Genomic DNA, 16,559 nt, shown 5'->3' with positions numbered 1-16,559 from the left:
CAGTCCAGAATTCGCGCCCCTTACACCGTGCTAATCGATGTCTACTATTTGTTGAGTTGATCTATCGCTTGTGAACAGCTACACGACCATTGTAATCCATATCATGGAGTGTCCTTCGAATTGTACTATTTCTGATATTAATCTAAATATTCTCACAGTGGGTTTGTGGGATTTGGCAATGGGAAATTACGATTTGCGCGCACAGTTCTTCGCAGAATTCTCTTCTCCCGTTCTGTTAAATTTTCACGGTTTTCCAGGCCTTAATCCCATTCCTCAGCATTTGCATATTATTATTATTTTACCTTCACATCCGGAACCCCCAGAACAGCCTGTATCGGCTAGAAAGATGTACATTATGCAAATTCGAGTTGAATTCATTGATTGTTATTACAAGACATCAATACAGATTGAAAATACAAGCCAAAAATAAATAAATAAAATAAAAATTGGCAGGGAATTCCTTGCACATTACGATTATTTTTCATCTTTTTAGACATCTTTCAAAGTGTCCGATCTATAGCACTCTGAGCTGCAGAACAGTGAGGCATCACTTTTCAGGGAGTTATACATTCCGAACGTATTCGCTGTAAACACTGATTTAAGGTATTGCATGTTTCGCAGGGAAGATTATGAACACAGGGTTGAACTGCATCGGGTTCGTTCTGAAGTTCGACGGTTTTTCGCCACTTCTCAGATGTCAGGCGAATTCTTTGGGTAGCATAGAATTTGTGCCAAAGCATGCAGGTTCTTCTCTTTGATGATGGTTTCCAAGGGTTTCTCGCCAAGGTTTGCATAGAGCACGCTCCAAGATATGGTAAAAGGGTAGCGCATCTCTCAGGAGCCAATATTCAACCCCAATGTCAAATTCCTTCAGACGTATTCCAAAAGGAACCCTCGAGGCCTACGACCGACCAACTCCTGCCGGATTGCCTTGAGCGCTGGAAGCATTTTTAGCCTGGCCATATTGAATTCGTCTTTGAAATTAAGCCTGTCATAATACTTCAACCTGATCTCCGTGTGGGAGTGAAGGTTTTTAATGCGGTCTCATTTATTGTTAGTCCCATTCATTATTAGTCCTCAGTTTAAGTCCCAGGCGTCCTAGATAATCTTGGAGTTCAAACAGTACTATCTTATTTTCATGTGACGTCACACCCGATGACCTAGGGTTCTCCAGAGTGACTGCGCGTTTATTTCTATGGCATCCTACTATCATTCCACGTTGGAAGTCTGTTAATTCTATTGAACGTTACATCTTACATGCTCACTTTTGCAATTGTCTGTTTGAAGCCCGGTGTGCATATTTATATGCTCAGTCACTGAGAGCGCTAGCAACCTGCGACGTGTTCAAAAGCGATCTTTATTTTTTGTTCAATCACGACCTCTCGCGGAACCCCGATTGAGAACTCCTGGTTTAAAGGATCTTCCAGGCCAACGTAGCTCAGTCTGCGCTCATCGGCAACACTTCTTCTGTACATTAAAAAATTTTGACAATCCCAGTAGATACAAAAGCTGGTAAATGGCCGTATATAACTCCGGATAACGAAAGAGTTTAAGTGATGACATAAACTAAGTTCAGTTTACGTGATGACAGTTAAAAGTAGTTTATTATTGTAATTTCTGCATCTTGTTATAGGATGAGATAAACAAATTTAAACAAAAATTATTTTTAATATACAAAATGTAATATATTATATGCGTTAAAAAAAGGAATAGCGAATATTTTTCACTCATTGGGCAAATAATTAGAAACGTTTTGCAAATGGAATCAGTAGAAAATTAAAACTAAGTTCTCAGAATATAATTTGGTACGTAGAAAAGTTCCTTGCAATCAGATAAATTCTATACGCTTTCCTGAGGGTGTATAGTCGATCCAGGCATGGGCAGGTCAGGTGACCTCTCCAATTTTCAAAAAGCTGTTGTTCTTGGGGCACGTTTGGCAGGAGTCACAATTCAGAAAATAAAAGAAATCCCTGGTGTTTTGAGATGACTCAAAAGTATACAATCACCACACAGAAATTCGCTGGTGTGGGAAAGCGACCACAGATAATTTTAGCCAATTGTGTTTCAGAATAGAAGGAGAAGTGCCGAAAACTGCTGAAATATTCAAATTAATCAAATAAACACGCCTATTTTCTATTGATGTGTGCTGAAACAAAAACAACTTCTTTCTTTAAAAAATCAAACGATATTACTTGCCGCAATGCCAAGACTCGGCTGAGGAGTCGTTGGATATGATCATGGATCTACTGATTGTTCATTTGCACTTTTTTCAACAGTAGCAGTGTGAGAGCATGGCGTAAATATCATGAAGCCAAGCATCTAGAGTTTATTATCTGCACCAGTCAAACGGATGGAGATGGTATTATAATATTGAGATATATTCTTTTCCTAAGAACCGGGAACGGTCATTCCGTAGAAGGTTATGTGACCAGCTTCTCCCTGCAGTCTCTCGATGTTACCCCATTGCTACAGATTCTTTCAAACAACATTGCATCTAATAAACATACAAAATTTGAAATTAAATGGTTCGAGAGACATTTCAAATATTTTCACGATGTATCCGAACCGCAACATAATGCATGTGTCGTTCCAATCGACAATGCCTGTGATGTGTTGTACAGGCCTGTTTGGCTTCGCAATTCTCTGCCAATTACACTACAACAGCTGACAAATATCCTGAGGAACGTCTGGTCAAAATCACGCAGACGCCCTTAAAGGCTTATTGAAATCCATGCCACAAAGTTTACAGCTTGCAATTCGGAAAAATGCTGGTTCTCCCTAGATATTCAAACATGTTTCAATTCTTTTGGCCAGAGAGTGTATATTGCTTTATTGACTATGACATTAATATGATTGTTTTCCTTTTTTTCTTTTATTTTCAAGGAAGCATATGAATAGAAACATCCAAAGTGAACCCTGTTAATGGAAAGAACATCAAAAGCAATGAATCACTAGTAAACAAATAATTTTGAAGAATTCAATAACAAAATATTTAAAACAGAGTGAAGATTTTTAATAGTCGAAAAGCCGCATATAATTCTAAATGAGAGATTCGAAATTTAGCAACTGATTCGTCTGATCTTACAAGGTTTCCGTGGAGAGTCGTACAACCAGCAGATCTTACCGTAATTGATATTTTCTATTCTGGGCTTTCTATTCAGGGCTGCCATAACCATCAGCATAACGGCGTAGACTAGAAAGCGGTGCTTGCTTAACCTTGGAATACATTAATCTACCTGAGGTTCGCTCTCCTGTAGGCACTACTCTGTTGAGTTGAATAAGGATCCTTTCTTTCGTCATTCTCTAGAATTCTCCTTGGGCGCTCTCCTTCCTTCACTTTGAATTTCATCAGCTTCTCACACTGTTGTTGTATTCATTGGCCACTCTGTATCTTCTTTCTTCCACATGGACACATTTTTCCCCAACTTTAGACTAACAAAATTTCTTACAAGGAAAATTTCCTTCCCATTACTAAACCATCTCCCCAAAACTCAACAACGACTCTGCACACGACTGTCTTCCTCCACGCCCTTCCAAAGACTCTCTCTAAAAACTTTTATTTCTCTTTCCTCTGAATTTCAAAATTTCCTACGCTTTCACTCTGACCAATCGCTGACCTGTACATCTCTTCCCCTGTAATTCCTATTTGTCTCCTTTACTCTTCCGTGGGCGTGTCTTCCATTCTTTTTAGAGAGGGCTTCCGGTTTCCAGCAATCTCTGGAACTTACTTTATAGAAAGAAGATCGAAAATTTGGAAGTTTCTAGACGTTCTTTGTGTTTGCCCATCTACACCCTGTATTTGTCTTGGCTACACCTGTCGTTAATTGCCCCCATGAAATTTTAAAGTGTGCACTTAAATTTCATGAGTACTTCCATTATTGAGCTCCATCTCTATCTTAATTGTTTTTGTTTCGGCTCATTGTTCTTTAGGGGCGAAAAGTCGACTCTGATCTGTGCTCCTTAACTACGGTCGGCTCCATCAGTGTTTACTATTGTATCGCGTGTTAGAAACGCTTTCTCCCCCGTTGCTACGTTAATCTTCCTCTTGCTTGAAGGTAATAGGCGAAACGAGCACAATTAATCCTGTGACTTATCTGAACTATCCTATACAAATTCTGTTATTAATTTTGACCTGATATTATTCAAATGGTTGTCTGTATTAATATTCCTTATTTTTTTTTCAATATCAATAACCATTATTAAATAACAGTTGTAAGGACAGGTCCTTACAGTACATTTGATATAGATGCAGGAAAGGAAAGGTAGAAACTGTCTCGAGTAAATAATACAAAGTTCTTTGAGATAACAGAGGAGGAGAAAAAGCAGTATATTCTGTAACTTAAGAACAAGTTTGAGCTTCTGCAGAGTGCCCAGGACAACTTAGTTGATTGCAACCCTTCTAAAACTCAGTCTTGTCTTGCATATCGCAAAAAGGATTCATCTACTCCAAAGAATTAGAGGAAAATCTTAATCAGTTATGCACAGTTAGTAAGGATTTTGGACTAAAGATGAATATGGCTAAAACAAAAGTAATGAGAACAAGTATGGCAAAGAAAGAGAAATAATGATTGAAGGAGGAGTAATTGAAAAGGTGGAGTCATATACTTATCTAGGACAAGTTATTAGCTGTAATAATGATAAATGGCTGGAAGTCAAGAGAAGAATAAATTTCGGATGGATAGCATTCAGGAAATATAGTCACGTACTGAAGAGCGATATCCCAGTTTGTCTGAAACGTAAAATAATGAAGCAATGTATACTCCCCACCATGACTTATGGAAGTGAAACTTGGGCACTCACCAAAAGAATGGAAGAGAAGCTGAGAACTAAACAGCGAAGAATGGAACGACGAATTATATTGGGAATCAGACTGTTAGATAAGAAGAGAAACACATGGATTAGGCAGCAAACTCAAGTAAAGGACATTGTTATCAAAACTAAAGAACTAATATGGTCTTGGACAGGACACATAGCTCGAAGACATGATGACAGATGGACTAAGGAAATAACAGAATGGTACCCAAGTGGAGTTAGACGAAAACCTGAAGACAAAGGCGGAGATGGATAGTTGAAATTCATGGATTTGTGGATAGTAAATGGATGGCGAGTGCTCAAAACAGAAGGAACTGGAAAGTTGCTGGAGAGGCCTTCGTCCTCCAGTGGATTAAAAATGGCTGATGTTGATGAAGCCAACGTGCAACAGGCCTTCGATTTCCTGGTTTCAATTCGCCAACCAGCCCTCCAACTCAAAAAATCAAATAGAGTCCCAGTCCTTCTCAAGCTATATCCAATGTAGGACCAGTGTATTTTATTTTGAGTCCAGTGTTTTGAGTCCAGTGTTTCTCAAACTAACTGTGGTGAAGGACCAGTTTCTTATATTTCTAATGGCGTCGCGAACAGGTACTTTTGTAAAATGTAAATCTCGTGGACCGATAACTGACGAATCTTCGGGAACCGGTAAGATCCGCTACAAATTTCCAATTCATCGCGCACCACACTTTGAGTAGCACTGATCTAGACGATGATCACTTGCCAACCTGAGTACCGGAAATGCGGCTATACAATTAAGCAAGCCAAAAAAATGAGATTGAAGTGATATCATGGCAAGTTGTGTTAATTTGCATAATCCATGGAATGGTGCCATGAAGAGTTTTGTAAAATCATGGTACCTGAGTGATCTTGCGCACTTGAGATAAAAATCATATTTATAATGGGAGCCTCTGTAAGATATCTGCAATAAGGCCTCTGAGATTGGGATTATTCATACCACCAATTTTAAACACACACACCAACCGTTTATAACTGATTGAATAATGAAATAAAATAAAATAAAATAATATTTGCAAAAAACTTTTAATTATTTACAAAAAACTAAACTATAACAAAAATAAAATAAGTTAAAATGCATTAAAATATAAATATAAAAGCGATAAAAAGACGATAAAAAACACTATTAGAGCTTTCGGGGGTGTCTGCCTCCTTCCTCAGTAATAGTGAGACTTAAGTGACACATCCTTAAATACCAGGTTCACGGCACACGTGGATGACCAGGCCTATACTCAGCATTCCTTTCACTTGTACCAGAACCGGAAGTGGTCTGAAAACGTGGAAAATTAAACGTTTATCTCTGGCCAAAACCACCGCCTCAAAAAGGGGGTGAAACCTAACTCCCCTGTCTCTATTCATACTAATGTTACCAGAGGATCCAATCCACAGACTTTCCAGCCACTTGCGGTCCCAGAATTTATGCGCCCTCTGTAAGATGTTAGATCGATTTCTATTGGATACACCCCATTTGCTTGCCAGGACGTTTTAAATAGTAAGTAATTGCCTTCGGCGACAGGAGCAGTGTAGTTTTCATAGAAATGAACTTTAATTTAGTAATGGATTCCATCCTCCTCTACAATCATAAATTTTGGATTAATTTCGAACTTTTAAATGATTAAAAGAAAAAAACATTTTTACGGTGCTTTTGTTTTGTTAACTTGATTTTGTTTGAGAGCAAAATGAAATAAATATCGAATGATTAAATATATATAGCCAGCTGAAGAAATAATCTCCACTTTTCAATTTAAATTTACTCTTTCACTCTTATTTACGTCAGTCTTCCTTTCACTGAACGTTTTATTGTCCTGGAATTTGACAGTCGGATTTCAAAGGAGACAGTAAATGGTGATTACATAACTGTCTCCACTTTTACCATTTAATATTTGTCTTTTGACAAGCTTTACCCAAAAATCACTGATCATCCTCTGAATTCCAGGTCCCCAAAATATTCGTTAATTTTTTGATGTTCATGTTCTGCCATGTGGCAAGTACTCGCTGCAAAAGGACATACTCTCCAATAGGTCACGATATTTTTAATGTAAAGTGTATAAAATTGATTTTGTTTATTTATTTGCTTGGAATCTCTATTATGAAATGTTCATTTTGTGTTTACCTTTACTTTCACCTCTATTTCTATATGCTTCAAAAAGGAATAGAGAAAAGTTTCATTCACTGCCCAAAAAATCAAAATCCTTTTCGAATTGGTTTCAATAGATAATCAAGCGTAAATTATAAGAATAAAAGTTGCCACATGGGTTAACAAAAGTTGCTTGCTTTCAGATAAATACTGCACGGTTTTCACGGGTCGCTTAGTCAAACCCTGTTTGGGGAAGTCAGGTGATCATTAAGATTTTTTTAAAAATCTTTTGTTCTTGGTGCAAGTTTAGCAAAGGTCACACTTCAGAAATCAGAAGAACCGCTTGGTGTATCGGAAGGAATCAGCTCAAACGAATAAAATGAGAGGACAAAAGCGGAAAGCAATCTAAAAGGAATAATTGCCAAAAAAATTCCCTACTCTAATAAAGAAACCACAACAATTTTAAGCGAATTGTGTGTCAGAATAGAAAGTCTACTGCAGAAAAGTCTGAAAATTTCAAATTATTAAAATGAAATGGCCGTGTCCAATCGAACTGAGCGCTGGTTGTTCAAGCTGGTTGAGTTTGGTTGATATGCGGTTAAACGAAAGCGACTTCTTTCTTTTAAATATCGAACGATTTGAATTGCCTCCATCGCCAATACTCGATTTGAAGAGCAGTAAAAAAATCACGTAATTTTCTGACTGTTAATTTAGAATTTTTGCGCCAATGTAATATCAATGCATGGCGAGAACGTCATGAAGCCAAGCATCCAGACTTTCTCCTTTTCACCATTCAAGGAGATTGACTTGGCATTAGGATATTCGGATAGATTCCCTTGCTAAAAATTCGATCTAAATATACCATTAACAGGATATTTAACCTGAAATATCCATTTGGATATTTTTCCATTTCTCACCACCTTCACTCAGCAACCATCAATTTTGCCCAATTGCTATATATCTTTTCAACACAACAGTGCTGAAAAAAAAAAATATATATATACAAATCTCCCCACACAAATGTTGACACTGTATAGAACGAGTGACAATCCAAATATTTCCAAGATTTGTTCTCACACTTCATACTCCAGATCTGATTCAAAATGAGAATGTCTGGGATAGGTTGGATAGGTCAAACTGGGCAGCGGGCTTCTGTGCCAAATCAAAATACAACAGCTCATAAAAATCATGATGAAAGTCAGGGAGATTGCGCTCCCTGAATCAGTGAAATCCATGCCACGAACATTACAGATGACAGTTTGGAATAAAGGTGGCGTTTCCATGATATTCAATATAGCTTTCAAATTTTATGGCTGCTGAGTGTATACCTCTTTGTTGAACATGACATTTATATAACTTATTTTCTTTCTTTTTTATAGGTGTTGACACAACCTAAGCGAACCCTCTTAATGGAAAGAACAAGATTACAGAAACCTGAATCATTAGTAAAGAAACACTTTTAAAGAAACTTAAAAACACAGTTAAGATCTCTAATAATCGAAAACTTCCATATAATATTAAAGAGGGATCCGAAAGGCTTCTGTGCAAATTTTTGGCAAACATTTTTCCAGCCAGCTGAACCAAACATAACCGAAAAATAACTTTACAATACAAGTATCACCAATGAAGAACATAACAGAAAAGTAACAAGAGTTTATGAGCCAAACTATCATCTCGTTATAATGAAATCAGTTCATAAAGTATGTGTGTGATCAAGGAGTTTATACATATTTTCTTCCTTAGAAGAAACCCTTATTAACTATTCAAAAGGCAGTCAACGTCAATCATGATTTAAGCTGAAGAAATATATGTATACATATCATAAATCTCGAAAACAACATCAAAATGTTATTCACTATGTTACCTCCTTTTAACATATAGAGGATTACTATGAATTTATTTTAAACACAAAATTTTGAGTTCATATATGATAAAAAAAGTTAGAGCATATAGTTTTTTTAGAAGTACAAATTTCCTCAAATATGTTCATAACACAGCCAAAATTTTAACAACTAAGGGTATTTCTTTTCGGATGATCTCACACAACGTAGTCAAGAGAATTCTCACCGGCTAAGTACTTTACCATACATCATTTGGAAAAAAATGGTACAACAGGTGTACCTAAGATGAGACCTTCTTTCATCTTGCAATTATGTCATAATAGAAATGATCATTTCTTGCTCAGAACATCTGGCAAATGCCAAATTTAATACTACACGTGCTGTAAAACTTGTGGTAAGAAGCTGAAACAAACAAGATCTCACGAAACGCATTCACTCCTCATGATAAGGAGAGCTGTTTGGAAGACGTTTTCACAGAGAATAAGCTTGAAACTGACCGTAGGGAACAAAAGAATCAGCAGAAAACCTTCAGCTGTTCAATCTGTGCTGAAATATTCACAATAATTGGAAGTCTAAAAAGATATCTCAAAGATAACTTTGCTGAAAAACCTTTCAACTGTTTAACTTGTGGTATCAATGTCACATGAATTGGATATTTCAGGAAACATCTGAGTTCTTAGTGGAAAAAACCTTCTGTTATTTAACAGTGAGAAGTTCTCAGAGAGGGAAATGCCTAATAATCTGCCGAGAGTTGACATTAAGGATAAACAATTCAGCTGTCCAACAGGTGAGAAGTTCTCACAGAGAGGATATCGCACAAGTCTCCTCAGAATTCATAGTGGAGACAAATCTTTCAGCTGTCTAACATGTGAGAAGACGTTCTCACGCAGAAGATATCTTACAAGACACCTAAGAATTCATACAAGAGAAAAACCTTTCAGCTGTCCAACATGTGAGAAGAAGTTCTCAGAGAGAGAACACCTTAAAAGACACCTAAGAATTCATACAGGAGAAAACCCATTCAGCTGTCCAACATGTGAGAAGAAGTTCTCACACAGAGGACATCTCATACAACACCTCAGAATTCATAGTGGAGAAAAACCTTTCTGCTGCCCAACATGTGAGAAGAAGTTTTCACAGAGAGGACACCTTACATTACACCTAAGAATTCATACAGGAGAAAAACCTTTCATCTGTGCAATATGTGAGAAGACGTTCTCACGCAGAAAATATCTTACAAGACACCTAAGAATTCATACAGGAGAAAAACCTTTCAGCTGTCCAACATGTGAGAAGACGTTCTCACAGAGAGAACAACTTACAAGCCACCTCAGTGTTCAAAGTGGAGAAAAACCTTTCTGCTGCCCAACATGTGAGAAGAAGTTCTCACAGAAATCACACCTCCAAATCCATCTTAGAGTTCATACCAATGAAAAACCTTTCAGCTGTCCAACGTGTGAGAAGAAGTTCTCACGAAGAGGACAATTGACAGGACACCTAAGAATTCATACAGGAGAAAAACCTTTCAGCTGTCCAACGTGTGAGAAGATGTTTTCACTGAAATCATACCTCCAAATCCATCTTAGAGTTCATACCAATGAAAAACCTTTCAGCTGTCCAACGTGTGAGAAGAAGTTCTCACAAAGAGGACAATTGACAGGACACCTAAGAATTCATACAGGAGAAAAACCTTTCAGCTGTCCAACATGTGAGAAGATGTTTTCATGGAAATCACACCTCCAAATCCATCTCAGAGTTCATACCAACGAAAAACCTTACAGCTGTCCAACCTGTGAGAAGAAGTTTTCACAATGCGGACATCTCACACGCCACCTCAGAATTCATAGTGGAGAATAAGCTTTCTGCTGCCCAACATCTGAGAAGAAGTTCTCATGCAGATGACAACTTACAGGACACCTAAGTATTCATACAGGAGAAAAACCTTTCAGCTGTCCAATTTTTCATGAAACACTTTTAAGGAAATGGGCCTCTCTTAAGAGAAATTTGATTTCATAATGGAGATATTATTCATCGCAGCAGCCAGTGGTCAGTGCTGAGAATTATATCTCAAACCATCTCAGTTTGCATGCAACAGTGAAATCCTTTAGTCGGTTTTCATCGCTAGGAGGTTCCAAGAAAAAAAAAGATTCTTAAAAATACTGCACATCATTAGTTACAAGAAGAAACCATTTAGCCGTAGGAAACAATAAAAAGAGCTAATAAAAACGAACTGCTATATTTTCAACCAGTTCAAAATTTATGATCAAATTAATGTGCATGTAACAGCTGTGTGGTAAGGAATTCCTTTTGAATAATAAAATGCATTGAATAAAAACAGAAATAGGCAATATCTATATACTGTACATGAAATATTTTGTTACTGCTTCCTATAAATACAAACAAACTGTAATTAGCTAAAATCTCCATATTTCTGATGAATTTCTCTTTTAAAATAAAATTCCGTTACACATATTTTAGTTATTTATTCATTTGGATAATTTACTTATTATTCTTTTTTAAAATGAAATTAAAACCATAGTATTTCATGCTGGACTCGGAATTTTCCAGGGTAAATTCTTTTTTGTCTCCACCACAAATATATGTATATTCATGTACATACACACAGTGCTATTATAAACTTCCCTATATCTGAAAGAAATTGTTTAATAATTTGTGCACAAATTGTTGAACACCGTATGTCACTGTTGACAGCTGTCTGTACCGCATAAAGAACCTCACTGTTTGCCTCTATCCTAATTTCAAAATTGGTTTCTTCTGCCATTTTAAATCCTCAGTACTCTTCATTATTTTCTCCATTCCAAATATACACGCTATTTTTTAAATAAAAAATTGACACCAAAGTTTTGGAAGTGTTTCTGGGTGCTCTACATCATCTTCTGTCAATTTGTTGCCAGTGCAGTCTGTTTCCATGACGCCTCGTTTGAGATTTTTATCTCTTCTATCCTGTAGTATGATTGATGACGTTTGAGGTTAAGGTGAACATCGTGGCGAGATTCGATATGTCTTAAACTTCGAGGGTACATCTCTAAAACGGTGTTCACAGGCCGGCACCTAGTTAGTACAGTGGACTGAACCGATTGGTTTTCTTTAGAAGTCTTCCGGATCAGCTAGTGTATAATCTTGCTCCTTCTACTGTGCCAGATATTGACCGGAGGGAGTCTGAGTGGTGTGTATGCGGGGTGGGCATTAGCGATGACACGTTATGTCTAGGATCTCGATATATTCTGTATCGAGATCCTTGTCAAGGAACTGAGTATATTCTTACCACGTGCACGCCATATCGAAAAATTTAATTACTTCATACAGCATATCCCACCCACTTTTTCTCTCTGTTGAATACACCATGAATTGTCAAACTAATAGAGTAAATTTATCTGCGAAAAGATCTAAACCTCCTAAACACTTCCTGGTTCATTTCAGAAATATCCGTGGTCTCAATTCTAATCTCAACGACGTCCATTTCCACTTGCAGTTTGCCAAACCCCATGTACTTTTTCTGACAGAATTCAGTTATCCGCTTATTCAACTACTGCTCATCTCAGTTGGCCAAATTATTCGCTGTATGATTCCTTTCGCCTCGGAGGTGGTATTTGTGCATATTTCCGTTCCGATATTCCCTGTCAAAGACTTGGTATTTTGGAATCTCCTCTTTTCGATCTTCTCTGGTTTATAATCTCTCTACATTCCATTATTCCATGCACCATTATTCTGGCGTTACGCCTGCTTTAAGCACTCTAATTTTTTCAAAGTAAACGTGCCGGTCACCCAAGACACTCGGTGAAGAGAATCAAGGAAAACCGGCGAGATTGTTCAGGCCGGGCAGTAGCCACCGGGCGGTGGACCACCCGTCTGGAACTGAGATCCAACTACGAGCTTTTTAACCGCAACAACTTTAATATACGCTATTGGAGCTGGAATTACCGCGGCTGCTGGCACCAGACTTGCCCTCCAATAGATCCTCGTTAAAGGATTTAGAGTGTACTCATTCCAATTACGAGGCCTCAATAGAGTCCCGTATTGTTATTTTTCGTCACTACCTCCCCGTGCCGGGAGTGGGTAATTTGCGCGCCTGCTGCCTTCCTTGGATGTGGTAGCCGTTTCTCAGGCTCCCTCTCCGGAATCGAACCCTGATTCCCCGTTACCCGTTACGACCATGGTAGGCGCATAACCTACCATCGACAGTTGATAAGGCAGACACTTGAAAGATGCGTCGCCGGTACGAGACCGTGCGATCTGCTCAAAGTTATCCAGAGTCACCAGGAGTTTCGGGCCGAAGCCCGATTGGTCTTGGTCTAATAAAAGCGCTCGTCCCCGAAGGTCGGAGCTCTGCTGCATGTATTAGCTCTAGAATTACCACAGTTATCCAAGTAAAAAGGTACGATCTAAGGAACCATAACTGATTTAATGAGCCATTCGCGGTTTCACCTTGCTTAGGCATGTACTTAGACATGCATGGCTTAATCTTTGAGACAAGCATATGACTACTGGCAGGATCAACCAGGTAGCATTCGCAACAGTCCACGAATGCACTGCGGTCTCGCCGCAGAAAATCATTTCCGACTGCGTCGCAGTCGAGGTGCGCCAAGTCCGGCACACCACGGTACACTCTCGGCATACCGTGTCTTAAATAAGACCTCACAATGAGGAGCAGTTCGCCTCGACCCCGCTCCGCTCTCCAACTCGTGGTGCGGAAGAATGCTTCGACTTCGAAAGAAATCTCGGCGCTCGGGCGCATAGGCAGCAAACTCAATAAATAGAAATTCGAATCCAGAACGCCGCCCGATCAGCACTTCGGCCGAAACAGGCGACTGGATCTGCTGTGTAGACCAACGGGCACTACTTCGCGAACGGAACGAGAGGCATAGAGGAGAGGTGTAACACATGGCAGGGGTTCACAGGTACGCTGCCCTGCATCAAGAGCCGATTAGCCATCGCGGGTATCAGCCCACATATTTTTCGTCATTCGTTTCCATTACTTCTCTTATCGGTCAGTATCTGCTTTATTCGCCCTCGTTTCTGGGGGCTTCTCTTCGAACACCCAGCGATTTTAGGGTGACGAAGACATCGGACCGCCATACACTTCTCAGCGCAGGCGGCCCAAGACCGTCGCTTTTGGGCTCACATTTTCTTTTTCGTTCGTGTTCTGCTTTTAATTTACATGGCGGTACGTGTATCGGAAATTCGTGTAAACGTTCATCACCATTCTTTTTCGGTGATCGCAACGTACGCCGCATTATTCAAGCGACTGGCTAGGTCGCTGGGACGGTCTCTGCTGTACCCTATATTATTCAACATAGAATCGTGCTCTGGGGACGGCTCGCATTTAAGACTCATTGCCGTCGGCAAGCGTCTCTGCTCCCGCTGACACACCATGTTACTGTCATGACCATCCTCCCCTCTCAAATGAGAGGACTGCCTCTCTCAGGTGGTGCAAAAGTTTTTGCCAGTATTATTGAGGATACCTTAAAGGTTCAGGGAAACTGCTAGTTAGGGGGGATGTGGGTAATACTGACACGCGTTTATCTGATAATATTGGTCAAAGTAACTCTTGCACATACCTCAAGAGTTCTTATCTGTTACCCCAACTGGACGTATTATCTAGATGTTCTGGGGGCACAAACGTTTCACGTGGGCGGGGAGCTAATGCCAGGGAAGAGAGCCTAAAAAACTTCAAGGGTTGTGTTAGGGTTGTTAAATATACAAGAACAGTAAATCTTAATTGTTTATACAGTAACGTTAGAAGTGTCGTCAATAAAATGAGCGAATTCGAACTGCTGGTTAAAACAAGTAACGCGGACATAATAGGGCTTACAGAGACGTGGTGCCACCCGGAAATTGGCGATGATGAGTTTCAGTACGGCTTGTATAATGTATTAAGGAAGGATAGGTTAGATAGAAGGGGTGGTGGGGTAATGCTTCTTATCAGAAGCAGCCTGAGGGCGACGATAGCTTTCCCGGATTCAGACGTTTCACATGCTAGTACAGAGTCTGTATGGTGTGAGATAGTTGGAAACAAAGGTATAATGCGAGTAGGAGTAATCTACAGACCAGGTGATTGTGAAGATTATGACAAAAGCCTCTACATGCAAATGGAATGGGCAAGTAAGCGTCAATGCCTTATTATGGGTGATTTCAATCTGCCTCTAATTGATTGGAGTAAATGGGAAGGAAACTCGACATGGGGAACAAAATTTTTAAATCAACTAGATGACTGTTATTTGTATCAACATGTCAGGGAAAGTACTAGAGAAAAGAATATCCTAGACCTCATCATCACACATGAATCAGATGACATAACAGGGCTGACAGTAGAGGAACCAGTAGCAGGAAGTGATCACGGAGTTCTACGGTGGATGATGACGAGAGAGGAAGCAGAAGTAAAAGGCAAAGGAATGGGTTTTAATTTCAGAAAAGGAAATTACGATGCCTTAAGGTACTACATGGCCTCTATTAACTGGGTAGATATCGCGCAGAGAATGAATACAATTGAACTGTGGTACGCTTTTAAAACATTAATCACAGATGCCTTGAATGCGTATATACCATTAAAAAAATACTCCACGAGAAGGGTTCCAAGTTGGATGAATAGTGAAGTTGCCACATTACTTGAGCAGAAAAAGGTGGCATGGAAACGTTACAGAGCAATAAAAAGTACTGAAGCCTATAACAGCTACAAGGTGATGTGTAATAGAGCCACAGAAAAGGTTCGACAGGCAAAGGCAGTTTATGAGAAATCACTAGCAAACAGAGCAAAGAGGGGGGATAAAGAATTCTTCACATATATAAATGCCAAGAAGAGCAGGACAAACCAGATCGGACCTTTATGTAAGGGAAAGGGGATAGTAATAAATACACCAGCTGCCGTTGCAGATGAACTCAACAGTTATTTTGCATCGATATTTACAAATGAAAAGCCTTTTGTGGCAAAGGGAAATTGTGGGAGCGAAGTTAAAAAATATGTAATTAATGATATTGAAATTTCGCAAGATTATTTAATGAAAAAACTTTCGAGCCTACAGACCAGTAAGGCTCCTGGAGTTGGTGGAATATACCCTATAATCTTAAGAGAGGCGGCAAGCGAGTGCATTGAACCATTGAGGCTAATTATGCGAACATCATTAGACTCTGGGGAGATTCCCTTGGATTGGAAAAGTGCAAATGTATCTCCCATACATAAGGGTGGCTCTAAAAGTGAAGTTGGAAATTATCGACCTGTCAGTCTGACTTCAGTAGTAGGGAAAATCATGGAGGCAATGATCAAGGGTGGAATTCAGGATCATTTGGATCGAATTGAAATTCTCAAGGATACTCAGCATGGTTTCGTAAAGGGAAAATCATGTTTAACAAATCTGGTTCGCTATTTCGAAAAGGTCACTCACGAGCTGGAATTAGGGAATAATTTCGACATTGTTTATTTAGATTTCAGCAAAGCTTTTGACTCAGTCCCACATGAGCGGTTGCTTTATAAGCTGGAACAGGTTGGAATCACTGGGAAAATCCTTAGATGGATAGAAGGATGGCTTCAGGGCAGGAGGCAGAGGGTTGTGATAAATGGCTATTCCTCAGATTGGGTTGATGTAAGAAGTGGGGTTCCCCAAGGATCAGTATTAGGACCACTGTTGTTTTTAATTTTCATAAACGACATTGATGAAGGGATAGAGGGCGTGATGTCTAAATTTGCAGATGATGTTAAAATTGGTAGAGTAGTTAATGATCACTGTCAAGCTGAGCTTCTTCAGAGAGACCTAGATAGACTTCAGGAATGGTCAGAAAAATGGCAGCTGTGCTTTAAT

General features: G+C 39.1%; 1 protein-coding gene and 1 pseudogene across 1 annotated transcript in view; one reads left to right on the top strand and one right to left on the bottom strand.

Moving 5' to 3' along the window:
* The window catches only part of LOC150079718 (uncharacterized), a 45,453-nt gene extending 34,851 nt beyond the window's left edge, over positions 1–10,602 (top strand). Inside the window, exon 4 of the mRNA XM_090383184.1 lies at positions 9,453–10,602. Within this exon, the coding sequence (XP_090239310.1) occupies positions 9,453–10,602 (1,150 nt within the window). The remainder of the gene's footprint in view (positions 1–9,452) is intronic.
* Positions 10,603–12,326: 1,724 nt separating this feature from the next.
* Positions 12,327–13,270, bottom strand: LOC150079717 (small subunit ribosomal RNA; annotated as a pseudogene; the record flags this gene model as incomplete).
* Between the last annotated feature and the right edge of the window lie 3,289 nt (positions 13,271–16,559).

The sequence above is a fragment of the Mastigoproctus giganteus genome, chromosome 10 (genome assembly GCF_048544385.1).
Source record: "Mastigoproctus giganteus isolate SK-2022 chromosome 10, ASM4854438v1, whole genome shotgun sequence".
NCBI lineage: Eukaryota > Metazoa > Arthropoda > Arachnida > Uropygi > Thelyphonidae > Mastigoproctus > Mastigoproctus giganteus.
Note: the sequence above shows the minus strand (reverse complement) of the source record. Positions and strands in the feature narration are given on the sequence as shown.